The sequence below is a fragment of the Camelus bactrianus genome, chromosome 4 (assembly GCF_048773025.1).
Source record: "Camelus bactrianus isolate YW-2024 breed Bactrian camel chromosome 4, ASM4877302v1, whole genome shotgun sequence".
In the NCBI taxonomy this organism is placed as follows: domain Eukaryota; kingdom Metazoa; phylum Chordata; class Mammalia; order Artiodactyla; family Camelidae; genus Camelus; species Camelus bactrianus.
Window position 1 is genome coordinate 91,105,208 of NC_133542.1, and position 25,584 is coordinate 91,130,791.

Here is a 25,584-nt window from a genome sequence, read left to right on the forward strand (position 1 = left end):
GAAGCCGTTTCCTGGGCAACCCTTCTCCGCCCCTCTTCCAGACACCCCAAGCCTACCGAGCGCCACGGTCTGGAAAGCCCCCAACCCCTTAAGACGACGACTAGCCTGCTCTCTCCTCCGCCCTCTCCTCTGCCGCCGCGCTGCAGGCCCAGGCGCATACCCCAGCCCTCAGCACCGCAGGAAGTGGCGGCGCCTCTCCAGGGCAGCTCGGAGGAAGGGGAGGAGGAGGAAGCGCGGCTTGGTGGGGACCGAAGCCCCACAGTGTAGACTGGGGAGGAGGGCGGCGTGGGAGCCCGAGCGCTCAGCGCCACGCCTGCGGGCTGCGGACAACCGCCCGAAACGGCTCCGCCCCCGGCAGCCCACCCTACGGAGGCCCTGCCCCGCAGCTCGGCCCCGCCCCGGACAGCCCCGACCTCCAGCTCCCGTCCGGAAAACCCGGCTCCTGCCCGCGGTCCTTTCCCCGCCCCACTGGCTGCCGCGGTCCGGCCCCCGCTCGCGCCCGCCCCTGGGGCGCACTTCGGCTCGCTCGGCTGCCTAACCAGCCTGAGCCTCCGAGTTCTGCCGCCAGCCCGCTGGCGCCGCTCCCTCTCCTCCCGCCCCCCGTCCCTCCCCCAATTGCAGGGGTCGGGCAGTGCCTGGCCGGCGGCCTGCGGGCGGGCCGCCCTCCCAGTTGTAGCCCACCCCCCTCTTAAAGCGGCGGCGGGAAGATGAGGTTTCGGGAGCCGTTCCTGGGCGGCAGCGCCGCGATGCCGGGCGCGTCCCTGCAGCGGGCCTGCCGCCTGCTCGTGGCTGTCTGCGCGCTGCATCTCGGCGTCACCCTCGTCTACTACCTGGCCGGCCGCGATCTAAACCGCCTGCCGCAGCTGGCCGGAGTCCCCACACCGCTGCAGGGCAGCTCTAACGGCGCCGCCGCCATCGGGCAGCCCTCCGGAGAGCTCCGGTCCCGAGGGGCCGCACTGCTGCCGCCTTTGCGCACCTCAGCCAAGCCGCGCTCGGGTGGCGACTCCAGCCCAGACGCGGACTCTCGCCCCGGCCCCGGCCCCTCGGGCAACCTGACTTCGGCCCCAGTGGCCCCCACCACAACACCCTCTCTGTCTGCCTGCCCTGAGGAGTCACCGTTGCTCGGTAAGGACTTGGGGACTTCCCCGAGTTTCCCCGCCCAAGCCTTCTCCTACGACAGTCAGTCTCCCCATTCCGGATCAGAGCTCCTAATCCCAAACAGAGGTTCCGGGCTGGATGGGAGTGAGGGGTTGGGAGGTGAGTCCCTTCGGATTCATGCTGGAGGCTGGGGCGGGGACGCTTTAGGAAAGCCGTAGGCCCCTCTCGCTCTAGAACCGGAGAAGGCCTCGGAGACTTCCCTGCTCTGGCCCAAGCCTCAAGAAGTTTTGGGAGTTTGAGTCTTCTTAGGGCTTTGCCCTACTAACTCTGGTGGGAACTTTAAGGCAGCCCAGAGTAACCGGCTCGAGTTTGGGAGACTGATAGTGAGGCCTCCAGTTGGGAAGTGAGCAGACCTACCAGTTGACATCTCCTGACTTCCCATAGAAGTGAATGAGAGTGTGAGTTAACTTTTTTCCTGAGGTTTTGGGCAAGTGACATGTCCCTAAACCGCTGGTTTCTCATCTGTTAAATGGGAATGATAAGTGCTACTTATTTCAGAGGCGTTTTGGAAGATCAGATGAAACAGTGTAAACAAAAGTTTACATTAATGAGGGTAAGCCCTCAGTAAATTGTCACTATTGTGTACAGTTCCTCCTCTGTGTAGATCCCTGCCCTGGGGCCCTCCTACCCTGCTTCCTGCCCTTGTAGGTTCCCAAAATCTAAGTGAGGAGGGCCCCTTATAGGATTTGTACCAGTATAATGTGTGTACCCAGATAGCACCACGTTGTCCCTTCCCGGGAGCAGCCTGGAGTCTTCAGTTATCTTGCTCAAATGATCTGAACTGAGGCCTCCAGCCTCTGTTTCCACACAGGCAGGGAACTTGGGTCAGTGGGTTTGCATTCCTTAAGTCTGGATGAGGCTGATCCCATGCCCACTGGGACCTCACCTTGACCTGCAATCCACAGGCAGTCAGGCCCAGGGCAGCCACAGGTTGCTCCCAAGGTTACCAGAGGGGGGCTGCTCAGTTTTAATGCCAGGATGTAGAGAAAGTCGTTCTGAGTGAGGGGCTCTGACAGGAAGGCTGGAGTCCTGCCAGTAGGAACTCTGTCACTTTTTCTCAGAGCCCTGGTAGGGCAGGCTGCCTACATGCTCTTGCTCAATTTCTCCAATAATTACTTCAATGTTTTCATATCAAGTTTGGGAGGACACTCTTGGAATCGGTCAGGCATGAACTGTGGTAATAAAGGGGAATTTTTTTAAAGCAGAAACTTGAATTCCTTTGGGCTGGATGGTTAGGCTGGGAAGCAGACTAGTCCTGTAAAATAAAGTCGAATCTTTGTCACGTTGCTAAGTGTCTGACCTCAGACATGTTACAGAGTTCCTCCGAGTCTCTTTTTCGTGTGTAAGATGGGGTTGTCCATGCTTAACTCATGGGGTTATTTTTAGCACTAAATGAGGTTGTGTATGTTAAGTACACCTCAAAGAGGACCTGGGGCTTGAAGTTCCATTTTCTCAGACTCGCGTGGAGAGATGGCTCTGAACAGAGAAAGGGGAAGAGAGTTAGTGAGTCCCCAGACCCCAGAGAGGTCAGGTTTTGTAATTTTGTTTTTAGTTGTTGCCTGGATATTATGCAGGAAGACAGAGAAACTAATTAACAAATTAAAGTACCCCAAAGTTCATTAGGTTGGTGTTTGAGGTATAGGATCTTCTCAACGAGGCAGGAGAGGCCGTGGTGGCCCACCTCGGCTTTGTTTTGTTTTTTAATGGCATTGCTACTGATGAGTGACCAGTTCTCGGTGTTTCTGAGTTGACTCTGAACTGGGGACACGAACAGACTTCTTGAGAGATAATGTTTTTGAGGGTGAGGAGAGAGGCCCTGGGCCTTCTCTAGCTTGGTGTGGCATGCACGGGACCGGGACGTTTCAGCTGCTGCTGAAGCAGCCCCAGAAAGCGGGGGCGGAGGGTTTTTCTTCACTTTGAGCCCTTAGGTTTGAGGGTTGGGTGCTCCCGAAGTGCAGGCGCCGGGTTAGGAGTCTTGAGAAAGCTGAAAGTCTCCCTGAGGGGGTGTGGGTTGGGGGAGTTGAGCCCATCTGTTCAGCTGGGCAGGTGTCAGCCAAGGCCCTGGCGTGGTGGTTTTGAGGTTGGTGGGAGAAAGCATCCGTGGGGGTTAGAGCTGTGGCCTTTTCACTACTTGCAGTTCCTTTCCTCAACTTGGCTCTACTTTCTGGTGTCCAAGGGTCTGTGCCAGATGCCGTGATCCCTTCTGACTGGTAGATGGTGGGTAATGGGCCTGCCCTTCCCTGCAGGAGCCGGGCACCAGACTGGGCTATTGACGGGTCACCCTTTGAGCTGTCCTGGGTGGTCAGAGCCTCGAGCCAGACTTCAGATAGACTTGGGTTTTTGAATCCTGCCTCTGTCTACACTGTGCATTAGGGCAGGTTGTAGTGTTTGGAGTCATATTAGGCTCTACCCTGGGACACGCCCCACGCCACCCCCTCGTGGGCCGATGTAAGGCCCCTCGTGGGCCGATGTAAGGTCTTCAGGAGCGAGGGCTGCAGCAGAAAGGTGGGCTTTTCCTGAGGATTCCCACAAGTTCCCCAGGGAGTTCTCCCAGGGAGTCCAGGCCTGTCTGTAGGCGCTGTCTTCTTGGCCCTTGCGCTGTGCAACATCTCACTGACCATGGCAGTGACGCTCCCTTTCTTGGCCGCTTGGGCGTTTGCCTGAGATGTAGTCAGCTTGGGAGGAGCAGCTGCCTTGTGTGGAGTTTCTTTTCCCGGAATGTTTATCTCTGCTTAAATCTGGCGGCAGCTCAACATAACTTGACTGGTGCTGGCACTGCCAGCCCAGATAGGGGCTGGGTGAGGGTGGGCAGTGCCTCAGGTAGGACTGGCTAGGGGAGGCAGGGCTGACCTGGGGTCTTGACTGGGGCCTGGTACGGTTGGTGCAGTCCCCTCAAGGGTGCACGGGGGTGGTGGTGGTGGTAAGTATAAGACTGCCTAAACCCGAGGCCCCTCTTGCCCAGCTGTGCTTTGAAGAGATCATCTTCATTTGTTCAGAAGAGGACTCTAATCTAGAGGTGGGCACCAGAGAGTCATGGGCACCTGGGCCAGCAAACAGCCACAGGTAGCCAGGGTCCTGGAAGAGCACTTGTCCATGAGCCATTTTCCCCAGATTTTGTGGGGGCCGTCAGCCCAGCCTCTCCCATGGTTTGTGCCCTTGGGAAGACAAAGCGCTTGCTGGGTTTCTCCTGAGCTCCGGACTCTCAGGTGTTTGTCCACCAGCACACTGTTTCCGCTCTCCCCCCTTCCCTCTTCCCCCTTATGCACACATGTAGATGCAAACAGGCTGCCGGGGACAGAGTGTGCTTTGAGGACATCTGTCCTGGCCTCAGTTTGGGAAAGGGCTCTCTCTCCCCTTTGGGGATGCGTCTTGGGGCTTCATCACCTTCCAACTTGGGGTGGAGCCTCATCTTGGGGGTTGGGGGGCACCAGGAGTCTCCCCTGTGTCCAGATCTTAAGCTGTGAGAGGTTAGGTAACTAATCCTTCAGACCAGTTTTATCCTGTTGCTTTTCTTGGGGAAGAGAATTTATTGATATGTACACAGACATGCCTTCTTGTCTAACAGTCTGAGATGGAGAAGTACCCTGCAGGACTATCTGGCTCACTTTCTGCCACTCAGCCTGATGGTGGCAGAAGTGTCTGCTGCCTGTTGTAATGTGTCCTGATTCTGAGCAAGCACCAGGGCCTTCACCGGATAAACCAGGTGGTGGCTCCTTGGGGCACAGGTAGCAAGAGCTGCATGTGGGATTGGGATTGGACGGCAGCATCTTGGAGCTATAGCATCCCAGGCTGGGTCTCTCCAGGTCCCTGGCCCCCACCCCTCATTGTGCTGAAGGGGAAAGGTCTTACCTCAAGCCACACAGCCAGGGAGTGGCCAGATGGGGCTGGAGCCACGTATCCTGCTTCCCACTTTGAAGTTACTGCCTGGTGGACACTTAATGCAGAGGCTCAGGGTGGCCGCATGTGGCCTTGAGTTTGGGAAGATCCCTGCTAGTGTGTCTGTGGGTCCACCTGAGAGGTCTGGTAAGGTGACAGCTTGTCTGGATGTCCTCGATGGCTAAGGCAGCTGGTAACTTCATTATTCATCTCTGACAATGTCCTTGTCCTAGTCTAGATGCTAATGCCTCCTCTTTTGGGACTGACCATTTAGGCAGAGGAGATGTAATTAAACTGTGCTGATGTCATTTAGGGAAACCAGAGTGTGTGCGTGTATATTTAGTCTTTCCCTCTCCCTGTCCATCGCTCCCTTCCTTCCTTTCTTCCTTCTTTCTTCCACTTAGTCAGAAACCCAGAGTCATATCAAAGTTTTCCAGTCCTGTTTTTTTTTGATTGTGTGGAATTGTTTCTCTAATTTCTGAAGCTCTTCATTAGCTCTGCTGGGGCCATCTTTAACTTGCTGCTTTATAATGACTATAATGAGACATCAGCAGCCACATGGTTGGGTATTATGGTCTTTGAGTAGCAGCAGGGTAGGGATTTCCAGGCTGGGACTAGACTAATTTATGGTTTGGGAAAGATGGGACAGTTAATACCCAGGCTGTCCCAGCCCTTCCGTGGATTCTACTCTCGGGACCTTCCAGACTTTGGGGACAGGACTGGGAGGCTCATCCCCTTCGAGCTCAGCTGGGCCCTGTGTGTGTGAGAAAGGGGCCCAGGCAACCTGGTGATTTCTTCACTGACCGTTTACCTGATACCTCCTGTGTCATATTCCCTGCCTGTTCCTGACAAGAAGCAGAGACTAAAATTCTGCTTGAATCCATGTCCACCTGGAAATTCCAGTTATTCTTGCCTGGTTAAGCAGCAGTCCAGTTGTTTTAGGACAGATGGTCCACCCTTGAGGCTAATTCCCATGAGGGCCTCCACTGTGGCCATTTTACATTTGCTTCTGGCACTGTCCGTGGGGTCTAGGCGATGAAGTCACTGTAAAGGCCATCCCGCCAGACTCTGACTCCTGGGGGAGTTAATAAGTCATGAGATTGGATTTGGTGGCCTCCACAGGGTCCCTCCTGTTCCCAAACTTGGCGAGGGACCCTGGGGGCCAGACTGTAGCTGAGATTGAAAAGCCTCAGTTGTGGGGCCCTCTGTGTTTACCTGGACCCATGCACCACCAGCTTGGGGATGAGATTTTGGATCCTGTTCTAAAGGTCAGAGACCTCCAGGTTGGAAGGCTGTGGTGGCTTGAGGGTAGGGGACGGGATCTGGTGGGGAGCCGGTTCTGGGTGAACGTGGCCTAAAGGGATTCGTCCTTAGGAGGCAAAAGGGCTGAGTCACAAGCTCAGTGTTTCAGGTTCCACTTTTCAGCCTGGCCTCTGCCCGCCCCTTCCCTGCACAAATGAAGGCCAGAGGCTATATAATTGGCTGTTGCTGAATTCTTTGGCAGTGATTTTAATGTCTGGTCTGGGTGTGTAGTGTAGCTGCCTCTTTTCCCCCCTGCCTCCTCTCCAAGCCCCTCACAAAGCCCAGAGAGGAGGAGAAGGATTTGTCTTACTGGGATACCGGAGGCTAGGGCCGTGGGGCTTTGCTTTCGCCTGCCTCTTTTTGAGGAACGGGTAATCTCTTCCTCCTTTTTTTTTTTTTTTTTTTTGTAAAAAGTGATGCAGGCTCATTGAAAATAATTTGAGATGTTAGAAGAGGTAGAAAAACACATCTCTCTTCCCATCACCTAGAGAAAACGCTGACAAATTTCCTGTTAGTTTTTTCTCTTGTACACATTTAAGAATTTAGCTGCTATCTTTATAGATGGACAGATAGATTGGTACAGATAGAGATAGCCTGGTGTCCAGATTTTTCACTTAAGATTCTGTCACAGGCTGGGTCCTACACCTTTAAAAACCACAAAGGCTATACATTCTGTCAGCTGAATTTGTCATAACTTTTATTATTCAACTGCTGTTGAGCACACAGACATACAGTTTTTGTTTTTTCTTCGTGATTCATTGAGGCTCAAGCATAAAGCTTTACACACTTTTTTGGATTGTTTCTATAGTTGAGTTTATTTGAAAAGGAAGAGAAATGGTCAAATGCTTTTTTGAGAAGGGCTCGATTTTTCAACCAGTCTTATTAAAGGATAGACCTGTTGGAAATTTCAAGTTTGCTTAGTGGTGGCAGATGAATATCATTTATGGCTGAGTGAAGGATGTGTCTAGGATTCTGATTTGAAAACTAGGTGCAGGAAGCCCCTGGGGCAGGGGGCAGGGGGCAGGGGGCCAGGCTGCAGGACAGGCTCTTGGGATCAGGCTGAGCAATAGAATCAGTGGGGGTGATGCCCCATGAATCAGCTTTCTCAGTCACTTCTCCATTTGTCTCATTAGCAGCCAAGTCCCTGGGCCGGGCTTACTGGACTGTGGCATGGGGCCATGGTGCTGGGTGGGCACCGGTTAGCTAACCCAGTGCTGCTGACATGACTGAGCTGTGACTGTTTCCACAGGAGGTGTGGGAACGAGCTAGCAAACCATGCTCTGAAACATGCAGTACAGCTCTCCCACGTCCAGAGGGTCCTGAGATCTGGGGAGGAGCCGGAAAGTGAGAACCTGTAGGTGTCTAGAAAGTCCTTTCAGGGGAAGCCTCAGAGACCAGCAGAACTTGGCACTCAGTCGGGCTCGTGCGTTAGGCTCTCCACAAGGTGTCTATTTTGAAGTTATTCTGCTTTGAATGTCCTCACTGGAGCTAAATTCTCCTCTTCTGAGGGACACTTTGGATTTGGGACTCTGCCAAGGGTCATTTGGCACAGAGCCCAGGGACCGAGGGGGAGGCTGCACCGAGGGAAGGGGCAGGGTTGTGTCAGACCAGTGTGACCAGTAGGGTGTGAGGTCAGGCTCCTTCCTGCCCCACCACCTGGGTCTGGAGGTCATGGGGAGGGCCCTGGCAGGGCTCCAGTAATTGCCTGGCCTCGTGTCAGTTTGCATTCTGAAAATGCCTTTAGACATTTCTTTAAAAGTTTCTTCCTGTTTTGCATAATGTCCTTTTGCCTTTGACGTCCTGAAACTGCAGAGCTGTCGTTGTGTTTCAGGACATCGCCAGCTTGAAAAAACAGGAAAGGACTCCCAGCTAGGGTGGACTTAGGGAAACTGGCATTTGCAATATAGGAGCTCGGACACTTGGCGGGAGGTGTCAGGTAGCTCCTGGCATTCAGATGAGCAATTCAGGCAGCCTGAGCAGGGTCCTTGTCTGGCTGAGAATGGGCAGACTTGAGTCTTCACCCTAAGTCAGGAGGAGCCCCGAGGAAGAGGAAAAATGGGGACTCATTTGCTTATTCGGCAAACATTTATTGGTAACTATGCTATATGAAGTGCAGGAGATAGACAAGAGCAAGGGCTTGCTGCCACCCTCGGGGAGCCCCTCAGCAGTGGATGGACCCTGGCAAAGAGGAGGAAGCATGGGTGCTCCCAGGGCACTGGGGAGGTGCGGGGAGCCAGATGGGTGGTCTGGGCCAGGGCCAGAGTCAAAATGAAGGGCCTTTCTTCCAAACACTGATTTTAGCACCCCTGTCTCTCAGCATGTTTGAACAGTCTCCCTGGTTGGAAAGGGCAGGGATCTCCTGACTGTAATTTCCTCTTGTTGCTGTCACATGGGGAGACTGCCCCAGCTGAAGCCCCAGCTGTTGCGTGTGGTGACCAGCAGGGCAGGAGAGGACAGGAAGTGGAGGCAGGGCGAAGGGAAGATGATAAAAGAGATGGTGGTGTAGCTGGGACTGCGCTGGACAAGGGAAGGCCGAGGATAGCTAGACTGAGGGACCAAAGGGAGGAAGGTGAAGGGGAAAGAGGTACAGAAAGAGGTGCTTGTGGTCTGCAGAGCGTAGGGACAAGCATCGAGCGCCCCTGGAGTGAGGATTCTGAGTTCTGGTTCTTCTAGCTCATTATATCATTTTGGGCAAGTCCCGACTGCCTTGGTCTCTGCTCCCCTCTCTGAAGTTTGAGTCATGCTAAACCTGTGGGTCTTTAGTGCCTCTCCTTCTCTTCCTCCCAGAGTCTGGTGTTGGGGGAAATCCCGGTTGTGCCTGCAACATGAAAGCCCTCTGAGATTTCCTGTGAGGCTCATCACCCACTACCCATTTCAGGACTCTTGGGGTGAGGCCTCTGCTGAGGATTTTGTCATCTCTGACTAAGCAGGCATAAAGATTTTAGTAGGTGGATGACCTTTGAAATGGCATGGGTAATGTTTCTTTTTACCACACTGGCTAGCTGTGTGATTTGGGAAAGTTGTTATCCTCTCTGTGCCTCACTGTTCTCACCTGTAAAATGGGGATAATAATAGTATCTGCCTCAAAGGTATTGTGAGGATAGTAGGCACGAAAGGGCCTAAAACAGTGCTTAACACAAAATAAGCTCCAAATACATGTTCTCTCTTATTGGTAGTACTGACAGTTCTTATTTATGAAGAGTTTGGCTTTTGCTTTGTAGGATTCCCTCCCTGTGTTTTTTTCGGTTGAAAATGCAATGTTACCACATTAAATGTTTACAGGTATATAATTCTACTCCCTACCACTGTAACAAAACTTGCCATTACCTTCCAAATGCATATATATTTTACTCTGTTGCAATCATAGTGTGAAACTATTTTACCTCCTGCTGTATTTGATCAACTGTTATGTGGCTTCTATAAAGTGTTACATTGCTTATAATTATCCAAATTATCTTTTGTAGCTGTTGCCTAAAATCCTGATGGCTATTCCCTTAACAGTCAATATTCCATGTTTTACCATCATAGATCATCTTGAGCATTTTTGCTACATGTAGCTCTTTGCTTCATCTGCATTATTTCCTGGGGATAAATTCCTAGAGGGGAATTTCCAGAGGCCAGAGGATATGGTCATCTTTACGACACTGGTTCACACTGCCACTTTGCTTTCTAGGAGGGTTGGAATAATCCACAGGCCCTCAATTGTAAGTTCCTGGGCCAGGGATATTGGCTTTTAAACAGCGTGGACTCCAAGGGAGAGTCATTTATCAGGGGTCTCACATTCTCAGTTCTGTGTGTGCACGCATGTGTGTGTGGGTGTGTGTGTATAAAGTTCCCCATGTAGGACACCAGCTGCTCTGGGAATGAGGCTTTTCCTAGAAGCCATTGCCTCTGGGCATTTCCTGCTGAGGTACTGGGTATCCACAAAGGAACCTTCCTGGTGGCTCTTTGCGCTCCACACACTTTTGCCAAAGAGTTGATTTACAGGACAGAAGGATCCTTCCTACCTTTATTTGTGGAGTCAAACCTGTAGAATGGAGGCAGATCCTAGCTTTAAAACCCTGACTTAAAAATATTCTTGATCTAGACATAGAAAACAAACTTATGGTTACCAGGGGGGAAAGGAGGTGGGAAGGGGTAAATTGGGAGTTCGTAATTCGCAGATACTAACTACTATATATAAAATAGATAAATAGCAAGTTTATTCTATATAGCACAGGAAATTCAATACCTTGTCGTAACCTATAATGAAAAAGAAGATGAAAACGAATATATGTATGTACATGTATGACTGAAATATGCTCTACACTAGAAATTGAGACAACATTGTAAACAGACTACACTTCAATAAAAAAATAAAAGAAATAGAATAGAGTAGATAATCTACAAGGATATATTGTACAGCACATGGAATTATAGCCATTGTTTTATAATAACTTTAAATGGAGTATAATCTATAAAAAGTATTGAATCACTATGTTGTACACCTGGAACTAATATAATGTCATAAATCAACTATACTTCAATAAAGAAATAAATTAAAATAAATGTTGTTGATCTAAAACTTTGCAGGCAGGTCAGTTCCTGGAAACACTGAATGTAGAGCCAGGGTTGAGCCCTGATGGGCTAGCCTGGGCACCTGACCATTTAGCCCATGTGGACAAACTCTGATCTGACAGCCCTGGCTTATGGGATCCAGCCATGCAGCCTAAATGAAGAGAAGCCTTTACATTACATTGGGTATAAGTAAGTTGGTCGGTAGCCACTGTCTGCAGACATGAATTGCTGTTTCTGTCCCCGTGGCACCCCCATGCACTTGCCTCTTTTGTGAGTAAACAGGAGCCTGCTACTTACCTAAATGTTAGAATGGCTTTAGAGCTAGTGATTTCAGTGATGTAAGGTTTACAGACTCAGTAGACGGGACACATTCAACCTGTCACAGATGCTCCCTTCATCTTGTAGCCACTCCATGTGTCCTTTCCTCTGTTGCATTCCACAGCAATCAGCTGTGACTTAACCGGGTACTCTCTGGGCCCATTTGGAACCCAGCCAGAGCTGCTGTCCAGCACATTGTCCCTGGGGGCCCAGGGCAAGACTTCCTTCCTGTATAAAGTGGGGAGATAATTCTTACCTCAGAGGATTGAGTGAGATGAGGTCTGTGGTAATAGCATTACTTTGTCTTTTGATCGAAGCAGACTACATCCCCTTGGGTACTAAAGGCTGCAGGGTAAAAATTTTTTTCAAATGCAGTTTTTTTCCATCTGCCCTGGGGGAGTTAAGAGCTGTGAGGCTGCACTGGCAGATTAGGGACAGGGTTTAGCCTGGAGCCAAATTGTGGTGGGGACTATGGCCTGGCTTATCTGAACAGACCTACTGCAGGGCACAGGAGAAGGCCTCCATTTTGTTGAATCCACGACACCCACAACTTGGCGTGCGTGTCATCAGGTGTCCGGCGTGTCAGATTCTGTGATGATTCCCTAGCCTTCCCTTCTCTAGGTGGGCACTGTTTGTTAGTGTCGGGCGGGGAGAGGCCATCACAGACTACAGGTGGCTCAGTGGTCGGGGGAAGGGGTCAGAAGGAGCACTGGATATGTGGTGGAGTCTCAGGAGATGAAAAAGGATAGGTTTTTTTTTTTTTTTTTTTTTTTTAAAGGAGATTAGATGTAGGTGGACTCAGGCTGGGCTGACCAGTGACCTATGCCACTGCGTTGTTAGAAAAATGAAGGCACAGGCCTCTGGATAGACTGTCTTTACTCTACCCAGGGGCTGGTGTTAGAGGCCAGGATGCCAAGCCCTTCAGTTCCATTCTGGTGCCAACCTACTGAGCGATCTGAGAGGAGTCACGTTTTCTCACTGGGCCTCACTTTACCCATCGATAGAAGGAGATGAGGGCTTAGCTTGGATGTTCTCTGAAGTCTCTTCCTGCCTGGGAGTTCTGATGCAGCCTTGCCCTCCTGCTTAGTACAGCTTGATGGCTTGACTGCAGGACAGCTGAATGCTGTCCCCACTAGGGCCAGCCACGTGCGGCTGGGTGACTGTCAGTGGCCCTGAGCCAGGAGAGTCTTACTGGACTCTCACACACCCACCTGACCCTTCCAGCAAATCCAGTTTCTAGGCCCCAGGTCAAAAGTAAATTGGTCAAGATATAGACTCACGGACACAGAAAACAAAGTGTGGTTACAAGGGGGAAAGGTAGGAGCATAGGTTAGGAGTTTGGGATTAATAGATACACACTACTATACATAGAATAGATAAACAACAAGGACCCACTGTATAGCACAGGGAACTGTATTCAATTTCCTGTAATGAGCCGTAATGGAAAAGAATCTGAAAAAAAAAATGTGTGTATGTATATGAATAACTGAATTGCTTTGCTGTACACATGAAACTAACATTGTAAATCAACTACACTTGAGTAAAAAATAAGAATAAAAAAAGCAAATTGGTCAGCTTGAAAAACCAATCAGTGGGAGCTGCTGCGAATCTAGGGTCCTAGGCTCCAGCAACAACCACACCAACCACTCCCACAACAGATATGCTTATTCAGCACTAACTGCTTACCAAGCGTGGGAAACGTTCTACGTATGCATTGTTTTCATTAACTCTCACAGCAGCTCTTTTTCTTGCCTGATTGTCCTGGTTAGAACTTCCAGCACCATGTTGAATAGCTGCAGTAAGAGCGGAGGACATCCTTGTCTTGTTTCTGATCTTAGGGGGAAAACATTGTCTTTCCCATTCAGTCTTTAAATATGTGAGTGATGGGGTTTTTAATAGATGCCCTTTATCAGGTGAGGAATTTCCCTTCTGTTCCCAGTTTGTTGATGGTTTTTATCATGAACAGGTGTTGATGTGCTTTGTCAAATGCGTTCCTGTGTCTGTTGAGATGATCATATGTTTTTGTCATTTGCTGTTCTTTTGATGTGGTGTATTACACGTTGATTTTTCAGGTATAAACTTGAACCCCTGGAGTAAATCCCCCTTATTCGAGGTGTGTCATCCTTTTTATATGCTATTTGATTCAGTTTACTGTTTTGTTGAGAATTCTTATTCATAAGAGACAGTGATCTGTAGGGTTTTTTTTTTTAGCTTAACTGAGGTATAATTCACAAATAAACGAGCTGTACTTTTCTTTTTCTCTCTTTTTTTTTTTCAATGGAGTTACTGGGGATTGAACCCAGGACCTCGTGCATGCTGAGCAGCTGCTCTACCACTGAGCTACACCCTCCCCCTGGTCTGTAGTTTTCTTTCTCATTATGTCCTTGTCTGAATTTGATATCAAGGTAACACTGCCTCATAGAATGAGTAAGGAAATGTTCCCTCCTCTTCAATTTCAGGGAGAGTTTGTGAAGGGTTGGTATTAATTCCTCTTTACATATCTGGTAGAATTCACTAGTGAGGCCGTCTGGACCTGGGCTTTTCTTTGTTGGAAGCTTTTTGGTTATAAACTGAGTTTCTTTACTTCTTATGGGTCTATTCAGATTTTCTGTTTATTCTTTTTTAATTTTATTTCTTAATTGAAGTATAATCAATTTGCAATGTTGTGTCAATTACTGGTGTACAGCGTAATGTTTCAGTCATACACATACATGGATGTATTCGTTTTCTTATTCTTTTTCATTATAGGTTACTACAAGATATTTAATATTGTTCCCAGAATTTCTGTTTATTCTTGAGTCAGTTTTAGTAGTTAGTGTTTTCCTAGGAACTTGTCATTTAATGTATTCACATACAGTTGTTTATAGTATTTTCTTATAATTCTTTTTATTACTCTAAGGTTGGTATGGGTATTTCTGCTTTCATTCTCGATTTTGGTAATCTGAGTCTTCTCTCTCTCTTCTCCCCCCACCCCCCTTGGTCAGTCTAGCCAAAAGTATGTCATTTTTGTTGAACTTTTCAAAGACCCAACTTTGCGTTCATCTCTTTTCTGTATTATTTTTCTGTTCTCTGTTTTATTAATTTCTGCTCTAATCTTTGTTATTTTCTTCCTTCTGTTTTGCTTTTAGCTTTGGGTTTAGTTTGTTTTTCTTTCTTTCTTTTTTTTTTTTTAAAGTTTTTTAAGGTAGAAGGTTAGGCTATGTTGATTTGAGATCTGAAAATCATGTGCTTTTAGCATTTTAGTAGATACTATCAAATTGACCTCCAGTTTACACTCAGTGTGTGAGAAGTGCCCGATTCCCACATCCATGCAGCACTGCACGTTGTCCGTCTTTTTACATTTGCCAATATGATGGTCAAATGTGGTATCTTGTTTTAATATGTTTCCCTGGTTACTGATGATGTCGAGCAAATTTTCATGTGTTAGTTGGCCATTTGTATTTCTTTTGTAAGTTACTTGTTAATATTTTAACCCGTTTTCTATTAGTTTTTAAAATATGTTCATGGGAGTTTTTAATACTGCGGATATTACTCCTTTATTGGCAAATATGGTCTCTCCATCTGCCACATGTCTTTTATCTCTGGTATCTTTGATCATACAGAAGTTTTATGGACTTAAGTGTCTCTTTTCCTTTATGACCTCAGGTTATTTGTGCACTTAGGAAGGTCTTCATTATCCTAAGATTATAGAAATTTTCTTCTGTATTCTTTTTCTAAGCTGGTTCTTTAAATTAACATTTTAATACTTGTCCCTGACAGTAAAAGAAGAACAAAATGGCTATTCAACCCTTATGTCATAAGAAGCCTTATACGGTACCCACAGGGCCCTCAGTCATCCCAGATCACTGATGCTGGAGGACTAGAATAGAAGTGTGAAATTTTAGGCACTTGTGATTATAGAGTTGTAATCATCTGTAGGCTTTGAAGTCTAGGGATTCAGGGGAGAAGGGAAAGTAATATTTATTGAACATTTATTAGTACAAAGTAATATTTATTGAACATCTATTAGTGCTAAGCACTGTAGTAAGTATATATATGTATATGTCTCATATACCACCTGAAGAGAATACACTATTATCTCCACTCCTTAGAAGAAGAAACTGGAGCTGGCTGTATTCAGAGGTTCTGATACCAGAGAGGTATTGCCAGGAGTGCATGGCTGGCTGACTGCCCAGATGGCCCATAGTATGGCAGCAGGCTCTCTCCACTAGTCCAAGGTCTGGTTCTAGTTGGAGGGAGAAGGTACTTGTTACCAGCATTGCTGTTCCAGAAGTGCAGTCGGGCTCCAGAACCGATCAGAGGGTCAGCTGACTCAGTAATAAAACACCCATGAGGCTTATTTACATGCTGAAATGCTAAGTTGCTGTGCTACTGGGAAGACTGGAACTGTTTTCAAGAGGCTTGGACTCCTCTGGCTGCTGGCAGCACTACAGGGGAAGCCATAGTATACTCAGGCAGCGGGTAAGTCAGAAGTCGGGGCAGGGAAGTGAGTTGTACTCTAATGTTGGATGGTGTCAGGCTGTCATGGCTGATGGGTCCGTCCCCACAGTGTTGCAGAACTCCTTCAGGGACCTTGGTCTGGTCCAGAGGTGGCTCCTTCCTCCCCTGTGCAGCTCTGCAAGGACACATCCAGCTCCATCCACCACTCTCCTGTTTATTTCCTCTGTACTTTCTTTATTCTTTTCTTTCTTTCCATCCAGCCATCCAACTTTTTATTTCATGGCCTATTATCATCAAGGACTGTCTCGCCTTATTTATTTGTTCTATTCTATCCTCATTCGCACTTTCATTTCCCAACCCCACCAAGGACAGCCATCCTAAAGTGTTTAATGTGTATCTGATGGGTTTTTTTTTTTCTTGCTAAATGGGTGTCACTGCTTCATATAAATGAAATTTTTAATTTAAAATTTTTAATTTTTTTAGATTAACCTACAGTCAAATTGATCTTTTTTTGGTTTATAGTTCTATGAATTTTTATAAATAAATAAATAGCCACCACCACTATCTGGACACAGAACAGTTCCATCACCCCCAGAAATCCCCCTATAGTCACATTTTCCTCCCACTCTTCACCCCTGTTAATCACTCATCATTACTGTTTGTTGTTTTATCTTTTTGAGAATGCCATATAAAGGTATCATACAGCATGTGTACATGTATTTTTAACTTATGTAAATGATATTTTTATAGTTCATTTTGATTCTAAATTTTTTCACCCGGCTCTGCTTCTTCTTTTTCTTTTTCCCAATTTTTAAAAAAATTGACATAACTTCAAACTTACAGAAAAGTTGCTAGAATGATACAAAGAAATTCTGAATATCCTCTGGATCCCCCTAAATTCCCCAGATGTTAACATTTTACTATATTTACTTTTTTTCTTCTCTCTCTTTCTGTCTCTCCATGTATGTGTGTCCTATTCTGAATCTTGCCACTTAACCCCTAAACATTTAGTATCTATTTCTTAAAAACAAGAATTTTTTTAATATAACCATAGTATACTGATCAAATCAGGAAATCAACACTGAGAAATTTCTGTTATCTCATTACAGACCTTATGAAGACTTTGTCAGTTGTCCCAAGAATGTCCTTGCAGTAAAAGAAAATTGAAGAGCATGCATTTTATTCAGTCATCGTGTGTCTTTAGTCTCTTAATCTGGAACAATGCCTACCGTTTCTTTACATTACATGATACTGACATTGTCGAAGAGTACAGGCCAGTTATTTTGTAAAGGCCCCTCAGTTTGGGTCTGTTTGAGGTAGCCTTGTGATGAGGTTCAGGTTATGCACTTTTGACAAGAATACCATGTGAATGGTGCTGTCACGCTGTCAGTTCGTTCCTTACTGGCCATGTGAACTTCGGTCATTTCATTGTGGTGACACCTGCTGTTTCTCCACGATCAAGTTTGCTATTTTACCCTTTTTAATTAAAATGTGTCTTATGGGCATTTACTTTGACCTGTTATTCCTCAAACTTCCATCTGTTGGTCTTTAGTACCTGTTGATTCTTGCCTGAATCAATTGTTATTACGGTGGCTGGTGATCTGATTCTGTCATTGCTTCTACATTTGTTGGTTGGCATTTTCCTGTAAGGAAGAGCTTTCCCTTCTCCCCTGTTAATTCATATATTAGTGCAGACTTATGGATTCTTACTTTATTCAATAGCTCATAATCCTTTACTAGCATTATTTGTTTTGATGCTCACTGTCACATTTGGCCAATGAGATCCCCTTCAAGCGGCTCCTGTGTCATTTTGGCATGGCCCATCATTCTTCGAGCATTTCCTTTCCTTTAGACACATCAAGATGTGCCAGGCTCCTCCTGTTCATTCCCTGACTCAGCTCTGGAGTCAGCCACTTCTCTAAGGGTATTTAGAAACCAAGAGCTGGGCTCCAGGCACTCACCCTTGGATCTAAGGTCCGTCCACACTGCAATATGTAGTCTGGTGTCCATGGTGTTCATCCCAGTTTTCTCCCTGCATTAATGATAGACTTCCACACGGCCTCCAGCACCGCCTTCACAAATACTGCCATAAGGAACAGCCTTCTCCACGTCCTTTATGGGCCCGTGCGTGTATGTTTATGTTGCTTTCAGAGTGCCAGATACTCGAGGGTGGCTGTCCCCTGTTAAGTTTCCCCCAGCAGAGCAAGAGCATGGCTGTACCACTACAAGTACTTGGCGTTAACCAACTTCCTAACCTTTGCCAAATGAGTAGATGTGCTGGGAGAGCTCTTGGTTTATCTTGCTTTTCTCTGATTACAGGTGAGCTGGAGCATCTCTTTGTATTCTTGGTGGCCTTTGGGATTCTTCTTTGGTAAACTGCTTATTTGTATAATCCGTTGGCTGTTTTTCTCACTGGGGCTCTTATGTTTTTCTTGAAGATATGCAAGATTTTTTAATACATCCTGGATACTGGTCCCTTGCTGGTCTCAGACACCGCAGATCTCTTCTCTGAATCTGTCATCTCTCTGTTCACTTTGCCAATGCTATATTTTGTTTGAGTGTAAGGCCTTTTCCCCTTTGTTTTGTGCATTCTCTCACCAGGACTCTTTTTCTGTAACGATGTTAATACCCTTAGTCCTTCCGCATTTAAGATGCAACTAAACTCTCCTGATTCTCCTCAGCAAACAGTCTGTCTAATGACTTCTTAGCCTCTGTTGAGTTCTGTTAAGAATAACTTTACGTCTAGAGTGTAAGGCCTGCATACAAGTATTATTCATATATTTATTCAGCGAATATATGTTGTAGGCCTACTGTGTGTTAGGCACCCTGCTTTATCACAGACAAGGTTCAGAGTTAATGAAACGTGCCTGTTGCTTTTTAGAGGTGGAGCAGGGATTTGAACCCTGATCTGTGACCTTTCCGACCATGCTGCTTCCCTTGGAAGTCGCATTTGGTGCCTCTTGAACTGTGTGTCAGAGTTCTACCTCTCTTCTAGCAAATGGCTAAAGAAGGTGCAAGCACACTGTTCTCCCCCAGCATCTGGAGCGGGGGGAAAGTAAGCAGGAGAGGAATGAAGGTCATTATGGCTCCTGCCATCCTGGGCCTGGAGTTCTCAAGTGGCAGGCCCTGGGCTGCCTGCGTGACCGGCTCCGGGCTGAGAGTGCAGGGCCCAGAGGAGGCTGGGAGGCTGCCTCAGCCTGCAGGGGAAGGTCTTAAAATAACACCCCAGGCCTGTATCATCTAATCCTTTCTGAGAAGCTCAAATTATCCCTTCCAGAAGTGCTCTAGTTCTAGGAGGAGAGAGATGCAGCAAGAACTTCCTGGGCTAACAGAGAATTTCCAGGAGAATTGGCCTCCCGAGCCTTTCCTGGTAGTGATAACTGTAGGCAGGCGCAGTTTCCACGAATTCCAGTGGAGGGAGGGGTGTGGGGAGGGCAGCCAGGCAGGAGAAGGGCTGGCTGGGGAGGAAATCTGCCTTTGGGCTGGAACCAAAGAAAGCAGAAGTTCCTCCTGGGACAATTCTTCCCCAGAGGACAAACGCTGGGAAGCCTCTTTACTGGGCTCTAAAAGCTGTAATCCCTGGGCACTGCCTCCTGACCTCAGGTCTTGCATCTCTGTGGTTTCAGTGCTGGTGGAAACCTTCTTCTGTCACCCCAGGACAGACGTGTACTGTTATGGCCCCAGTTCTGGGGTCTCCCAGGGTTTCCCAGTGCTCTCTCCTTGTTTCTACTGCCCCCACCCCCGAATTCTGAGCCGTGACTGTGTATGTATAGAAATACACTTGAGAAGGGTTTAGCTCAGTGATGTCACATCAGATTCACCATAATGCTACCTTGGATCAGTTGGTGGCTTGCTAGAACCCTAGGCTGAGGAGGATTCTGAGACAGACTCCCTATGGGCACAGCAGAGGGACAGCAGAGGGACAGCAGAGGGGCACGTGAGCTGTGATCTGCTGTCCACTGTAGATGCATCCATGAACATCAGAACCGTAAAGGATTAATAAGGAGAAGATAAGGACAGCTTTTTTGCAAAGTCCAGAGTGTCCTTGAGGAAATCTGTTAGTCTCTGGCTTTCACTTTCCCTCATGTTTAACCCTGGGGCTGAAATATTATTCCCAAGGTTCCTCCAGCCCTGGTCTGCCAGGATTATCCACGGGTCTGGTTCGAGGTGGATCCTGCCCCTTCAAGGTGATGGAATCTGACCTTGACTTTGCTCCCTTAGATTTACGCCTTGGTACCCTTGGTAACAGGATCCTGGAGTGAGTGACCACTCAAGGCTTTTCTGGTGATCTTATGACTGAGCTTTGGGGTTATTTCTCTCAAGGAACAAGTGGTATTTGGTGAAGCGCCCATTGACATGACAGTGTGAGGTTTAGATGAGGAAATAACAACATTTTCATTAGGAGGTTAGACTGTCCACCACCATAAAGTGTCAAAGGATAGGCTTAGAACCTGGAGGAAACTCATTTAAAACTGAGGGCCGGGATGTGCCTGTAGATCACAGATCAGGTGCTATACCTCTTTAGAGGCCAAAAAGGAGAGTGCTTTTGCCCTTGGTTGCCTTGGTTGTAGTTGTGTAGTTAGGACAACAGCCTAGATTCTCAAGCGTCAAATAGGCAAGATGGCTCCCTACTCTGTTAGCTCAGCTTCTTAACACGTAGTTGAACAAGTGCTGTGGGGTCACCACACATTTGTGCAGCCTGTTCTGCCAGAAACCGTCCCAGGTACAGAAAGGAATGGGACACAACCACAACCCCTGCCCTCATGCGGATGAGGATCTGATGGAGGAAGCAGGTAGATAGACTGGTACCCTTCCCCCAGGGGGCTTGGATGTGGGCTTGTAAAGGTTGTAATGTTGGTTCGTAAAGGATGTTGGTGGGCATCTGGAGCATGGGCTGATTGGCCGGAGGGACTTGGGGAAGTCTTTGAAGTTGAGTTTGAAGTTTGAAGGATTGTTTCCTTATCTACTTCACAGAGGTTTTTGAGGGAACTTATAGGAATACACATCATAAAAAGGATCGACATAAATAAATTAAAACAAGAGAAAGAGAAAATGTAGCTTAAAAAGTTAAGCTTGGGAAAAAGTTAAAATGTACTCAGACATTGTAGCCCAGCACAGCTATTACATCTGTACCTTTGCAAAAGCCAAAAATGAAACATTGTCAGAGAGCAGCGATACATAGTAGTTCCTGCGTGTAAGTTGTTCTTCTTTGTGCCTCACTCCTAAAGGTCTTCCTGGGGGTGGGAGAGAGGTGGTGGTTAACAAGTGAGCCTGTAAGCCAGAGTTTCTTAAAATATAGTCTAGGGACCTGCATTAAAGTTACCCAGAGCACTTGTAAAAAGGCAGAGTCCTGGGCCCCAGCCCCAGACTTGCCAAATCAGAAGCTCTGGGGAGTAGAATCCAGGAATCTGCAGTTTCACACGCTTCCCTGGATGATTCTTTGTGCACTCTGCAGTTTGAGAATCTCTGCAGTAGATGGAAACCTCAATAGGATCTTGAAAGCAAATGCAATAAAGCAAATGAGAGTGCTTGGCCTTTGAAGCCTGGGTGGGAGTTTAATGAGAGAGAGAGCAGAGCCCAAGAAAAGGCAGTTCCACCGAAGTTCACTCCCGGCCAGGCTGCTTTCAGGTCCTATTTTGGAAGACCTGCAAAGTGTGGCAGTTCAAGGGAAGACCTGCAAAGTGTGGCAGTTCAAGGCACGTGGCCGGGCCGCTCCTGAGCCCAGAGATGAACAGACGAGCTACCGGCCCCACTGTGCCGGATTGGTCCAGCTTCCCCTTGGCCACCTGGGCTCTGCTCTCCAGACCTCCTCTGGCAGGCACCTTTATTTTTTGAGCAAATACTTTGTTTTTCTCTATGCCCTCAAATGCAGGGTTCTGAGATCACAGATGTGCTCTGCTTCCTGTTGAAAAAGTGTTTCCTCCCCCAAGGGTCTAATAGTGGCTTGGATGGTGAGTTGGCAGAAAGAACAGTGAGTGTTGAAATTGTGTTCTGCTGCAGTGTGCCTGAGACATATCAAGTCAGCCTTTGGAGTAGATTATTCCTGTTTTCTGATCACGGAGTTGTATGTTTTGAAGTCTTTATTTTGGAAGACACCTCATTATTGGAAGAAGGACGAAGGAGGGGGTCTTAATTCTTGTCCTTGGGTTGTATTTTTAAATATTTATTGTTCAATTTTAAAGATAGACTGTAAGGTATAAAGAAAAATACCCTGAACATCTGGTTTAAGAAATAAATCATTTCCAGTACTTTTGAAGGCTTTGTGCGTTAGATTTTAAAACCCATTGAGAAATGCTTAACGTGAGCCTTGAGCAGTCCCATCAGGCGGCTCTCTTGCTCTTCCATCAAGTTTTCTCGAGGTTTATCAAAACCCTCTTGGTTGCTGGCATGGGTGGCAGGGAGGCAGGGAGAGTAGCCGTGCACCATCCACTCAGCAAAGGTTTGTTGGCATACTCTGTGTCCATGGCAGCCAAGTGGACACTCATAACTCTTCTTCCAGAGAGAAGCTAAGGGCCCAATGGAGTCAATTGCTTCTCTGCAAAGCTTTCCTCAACTCTGTTCCCTGGCCCTGGAGTTGATTCCCCTTCCTTTGTACCATTTCAGCTGTTCTCAGCACTGTCACCCTCACCATGGTTGTTTGCGCTGCTTGTCTCCCTCCCCACCAAGGGCAAAGACCTCTTCTTAACTCAGCCCCACTGCTGCATGCCTGGCACCAGCTGGCATGTGGTGTGTGCTGACCAGGGGCATGGCTGAGTGCATGCAGTGCTCTGGGTATTTAAAGGAGATGGAGGGAGAGTGAGAACCAACCCTGGGTGGTCTGAGGAGGCTTCCTTGGGGAGGTGATGTTTGAACTGAGGCCAGGCAGCTGTTGGATGGGTGACAACAAAGTTCTTGGAGAACTCTAGAGAGCTTCTCTTCCCTGAAGGACTGGAGAAAAGATTTGGGATGAGCCCTGTGCAGTGGATGGTGCTTCTCATTTCTAGTCTGAGAGGTCACAGGGGCATCCTGTGTGGGTGGGACCACTGTAGACAGCTGTCATTCCCATGCCTGGGGATCTGGTAGTGCCTGGCTTGGCTTCCAGTGCATGTCTGGCCTTTAGAAGACTGGCGCAGAACAAAATGGCTCACCTACGTAAGCCTGAGGAATAACACTGTAGTGGGGTGAGGGCTGGGCAGTGGGAGGGATGGTTTGAAGAGGGGCCATGCCGTACTGTCACGTCTGAGGCTTGGCCAAGGAAGAGATTCCAACATCTCAACTTGTTGATCCACAGTGCTCTGGGCACTATTTTTTTTTCTTTGAAAATTTAAAAATGTAATTTATTTGCCTTATTTACTAAATGGTTAGCTACAAAGACACGATTTTTTGCCTTAAGAGTTTAAGATGGTTTCATTTTTTACCACAGTTACTTTTTCTGATCATATGCAAGAATCAGCACGTTCTATGTCTTCTCTGTGTTTAATTGATCATTTACATTTTATACACTTGTCCACTTGGGAACCATACCCTCTTCATGATCACTGAAGCTCTGTAATGTAAAATGTCATTGTTCTTATAGTTCCCAAATATGTGAATTTCATTGCCCAGGAAAATTTTAAGACTTGGAGGTCTGAACCACCACTGCCAAGTAAGGGTTTTTAAGAAATTAAATTAAAAGATCAATCCAGCATCAAAATCCACTGTGATCAGTTCATAAAGAAAGGGGATTTTAACATTTGAAAAGTAAGAAGCACTTCATCTTGGAAGAATGGGTTTCAGATACATTGATTACATTGATCTTAATGAAAGCACCACTTTGGCCGTTTTGTCTCTGGCTGGTGAGACATTGTCACACCCCTCATCAGGCTAAGGACTGTCTTGAACCACTGGCCGGTGACTTGGGAAGCAGTGACTAGATGTTCCAGCCTGTTCTGCTGAGGCTAGAGGAATGAGAGAGTAGTTCAGCCAGCACAAAGGCAAGGCCGGGAGTCTGTGCTGGGTCGGCTCTAGATTCGCAGGGCTTTTGATGGAGGGGCATGTGTGTGTTTGGGTTTGCCGTGCCGGCAAGCGAGCAGTGGAATGTATCGGAGTTGAGCTCACACATTGAAGTTATTGAGCGACTTACACGCAAGGCCGTGACCTAGACTCCCAGCAGAGAGGCCCACGTGGCGGGGCTTTAGCGGGGGGGGGGGGGGAGCCAAGGACAGGCTCACATCTGCTCATCTGCTTACGTAACCCTGCCTCCCTGCTCCCAGAGCCAAGAAAACACACAAGCCGGCCCAGCGGGGCCGAGGGCCTGTGGTAGCACACGCCATGCGCCGCACAGAAGGGAGCCTTGGCTCTGCCTGAGGGTTGTCATGAAGCCTCGGCCCTCTGCTTCCTTCCCGAGGCCCCGGCTGTGGCTCTGAGACCTGCTGGCAGGTCTGAGTGGTTCTGGGCAGAGCTGATCCCTGCCCTCCCGGAGTCTGAGCTCCCTGGACTCTTTCATTAGGACAGAGCCAGGTCTGCCGCGTGGCAGGAGGTGTGCAGGGCATACAGGGAGGCCTCCCGGCTGGCACTGGACCCAGGAGGGCACTCAGTTCCAGGTCTGGAACCGCCAGAGCTGCTGAGCGCTGACCTACCTCAGGGGTGTGAGCTGCAGTGTTCTCAGAGCAGCGGCGGCCTCAAGGAGAGAAGGTGGGGAAAGAATTGCCAGGTTGGGCAGGGAGGGTAGGGTGGGGTCAGGGTGCTCTAGATGTGTGGGGGGCGGGCTTGTGAGAGGGGCCCAGAGGGGAGCGGGGGAGGAGAAGAGGCTGTTTGGTGATCAAGCTTTGCCTGGAGCCCGTGGGGCAGCAAGTCCCTCAGACAACCTTGAACCAGGGTAGCTTTCATGTAGGTCTTGCAACATGCTCAGCAGGCAGCTCCTTGAAGTCAGGAATTGTCCTGCCCCTCCCATCACCTCCCACCTCCCCCACCTGGCACATAACCTGGCACACAATAGGTGCCCAGAAAGTGTGGATGGAAACTAATTGAAAGTGGCCTTGGCACACTGACGGAAGAGTTTATATTAAACCAACACTTCAGAAAAGACTCTGGCTTGATGCTTGAGTAGGCTCCCAAGGATGGACTGTCTCATGCTGTTGCCACCTCCTGTGTGTGTGTGTGTGTGTGTGTGTGTGTGCTGGGGTTGGAGGAAGGGGAGGGGGAATAGCAGATGGAACACCCAGGTTCTCAGCTCCCATAATTAGGTGGACAATGTCATCAGTTGCTGAAGGAACTCTGGAGCAGAAGCAGGTTTGGCCATAGGTGGAGGTTGGGCGGGTGGTGGGGAGTCAAATAAGAGTTCATCTGAGTTCCAGTCCTTGAAATTTGCAAACGGGAAACCAGTGTCCTGTAAGTGGATGGTACTCACCCAAGGATCATCCAGCAAGTCACTGGTCGAGCTGAACTAGGGCCCAAGCAGGTTTTCTTCTGACCAGGAAACTCTACGTCAGGACCATGTTTCTGGAACCGCTAAAGGGGCACAACAAAGACGCTGTCCGGCCTGCAGGTGTCTGCTCCGGGGAGGCTGGGCAGCCCAAGTATGAATTCCTGTTTTCTGGGTTGGTTTCGGAAGGTGTGAGAAAGTTGGTAGGGTCACAGTCCAGATGCCTCTTGGGTTCCTGAAAATGGAGTTATGTTTAGCAGCATCTTCAGAACCAAAGGTGGGGCGGGCTGGAGTGGGGTGCAGATGTTGTGGGGCCCCTTGAAGTGGGAAAAACCCAATGACGGATCTTCTTTTCATATTTTTCACAAGTGCAGCAGGGCCTCGCAGAAGGCTTTGTTCAGGTTTGGGGGGTCGAGCAACCCAGGCCTGCTGGACCTTGTGGGGAAGGGCTACCTCCATGAACACCCCAAGACTTATGAAGTGGGGAGGGTCCAGCTCCCCACTGCCCGGCTTGCTCAGTAAGAATCACTGGGCTTCTTGTTATTTATGTA

At 48.2% G+C, this 25,584-nt stretch overlaps 1 protein-coding gene across 2 annotated transcripts in view; it reads left to right on the plus strand.

Annotated features, from left to right (window-relative positions):
- The first annotated feature begins 294 nt into the window (after positions 1-294).
- B4GALT1 (beta-1,4-galactosyltransferase 1) overlaps positions 295-25,584 on the plus strand; it is a 49,088-nt gene continuing 23,798 nt past the window's right edge. Inside the window, exon 1 of one of the 2 annotated variants that reach the window (XM_074363164.1) lies at positions 295-1,125. In XM_074363164.1, the coding sequence (XP_074219265.1) occupies positions 708-1,125 (418 nt within the window). In that variant the 5' untranslated portion in view covers positions 295-707. The remainder of the gene's footprint in view (positions 1,126-25,584) is intronic. The other variant, XM_010967370.3, reaches the window with a different exon arrangement.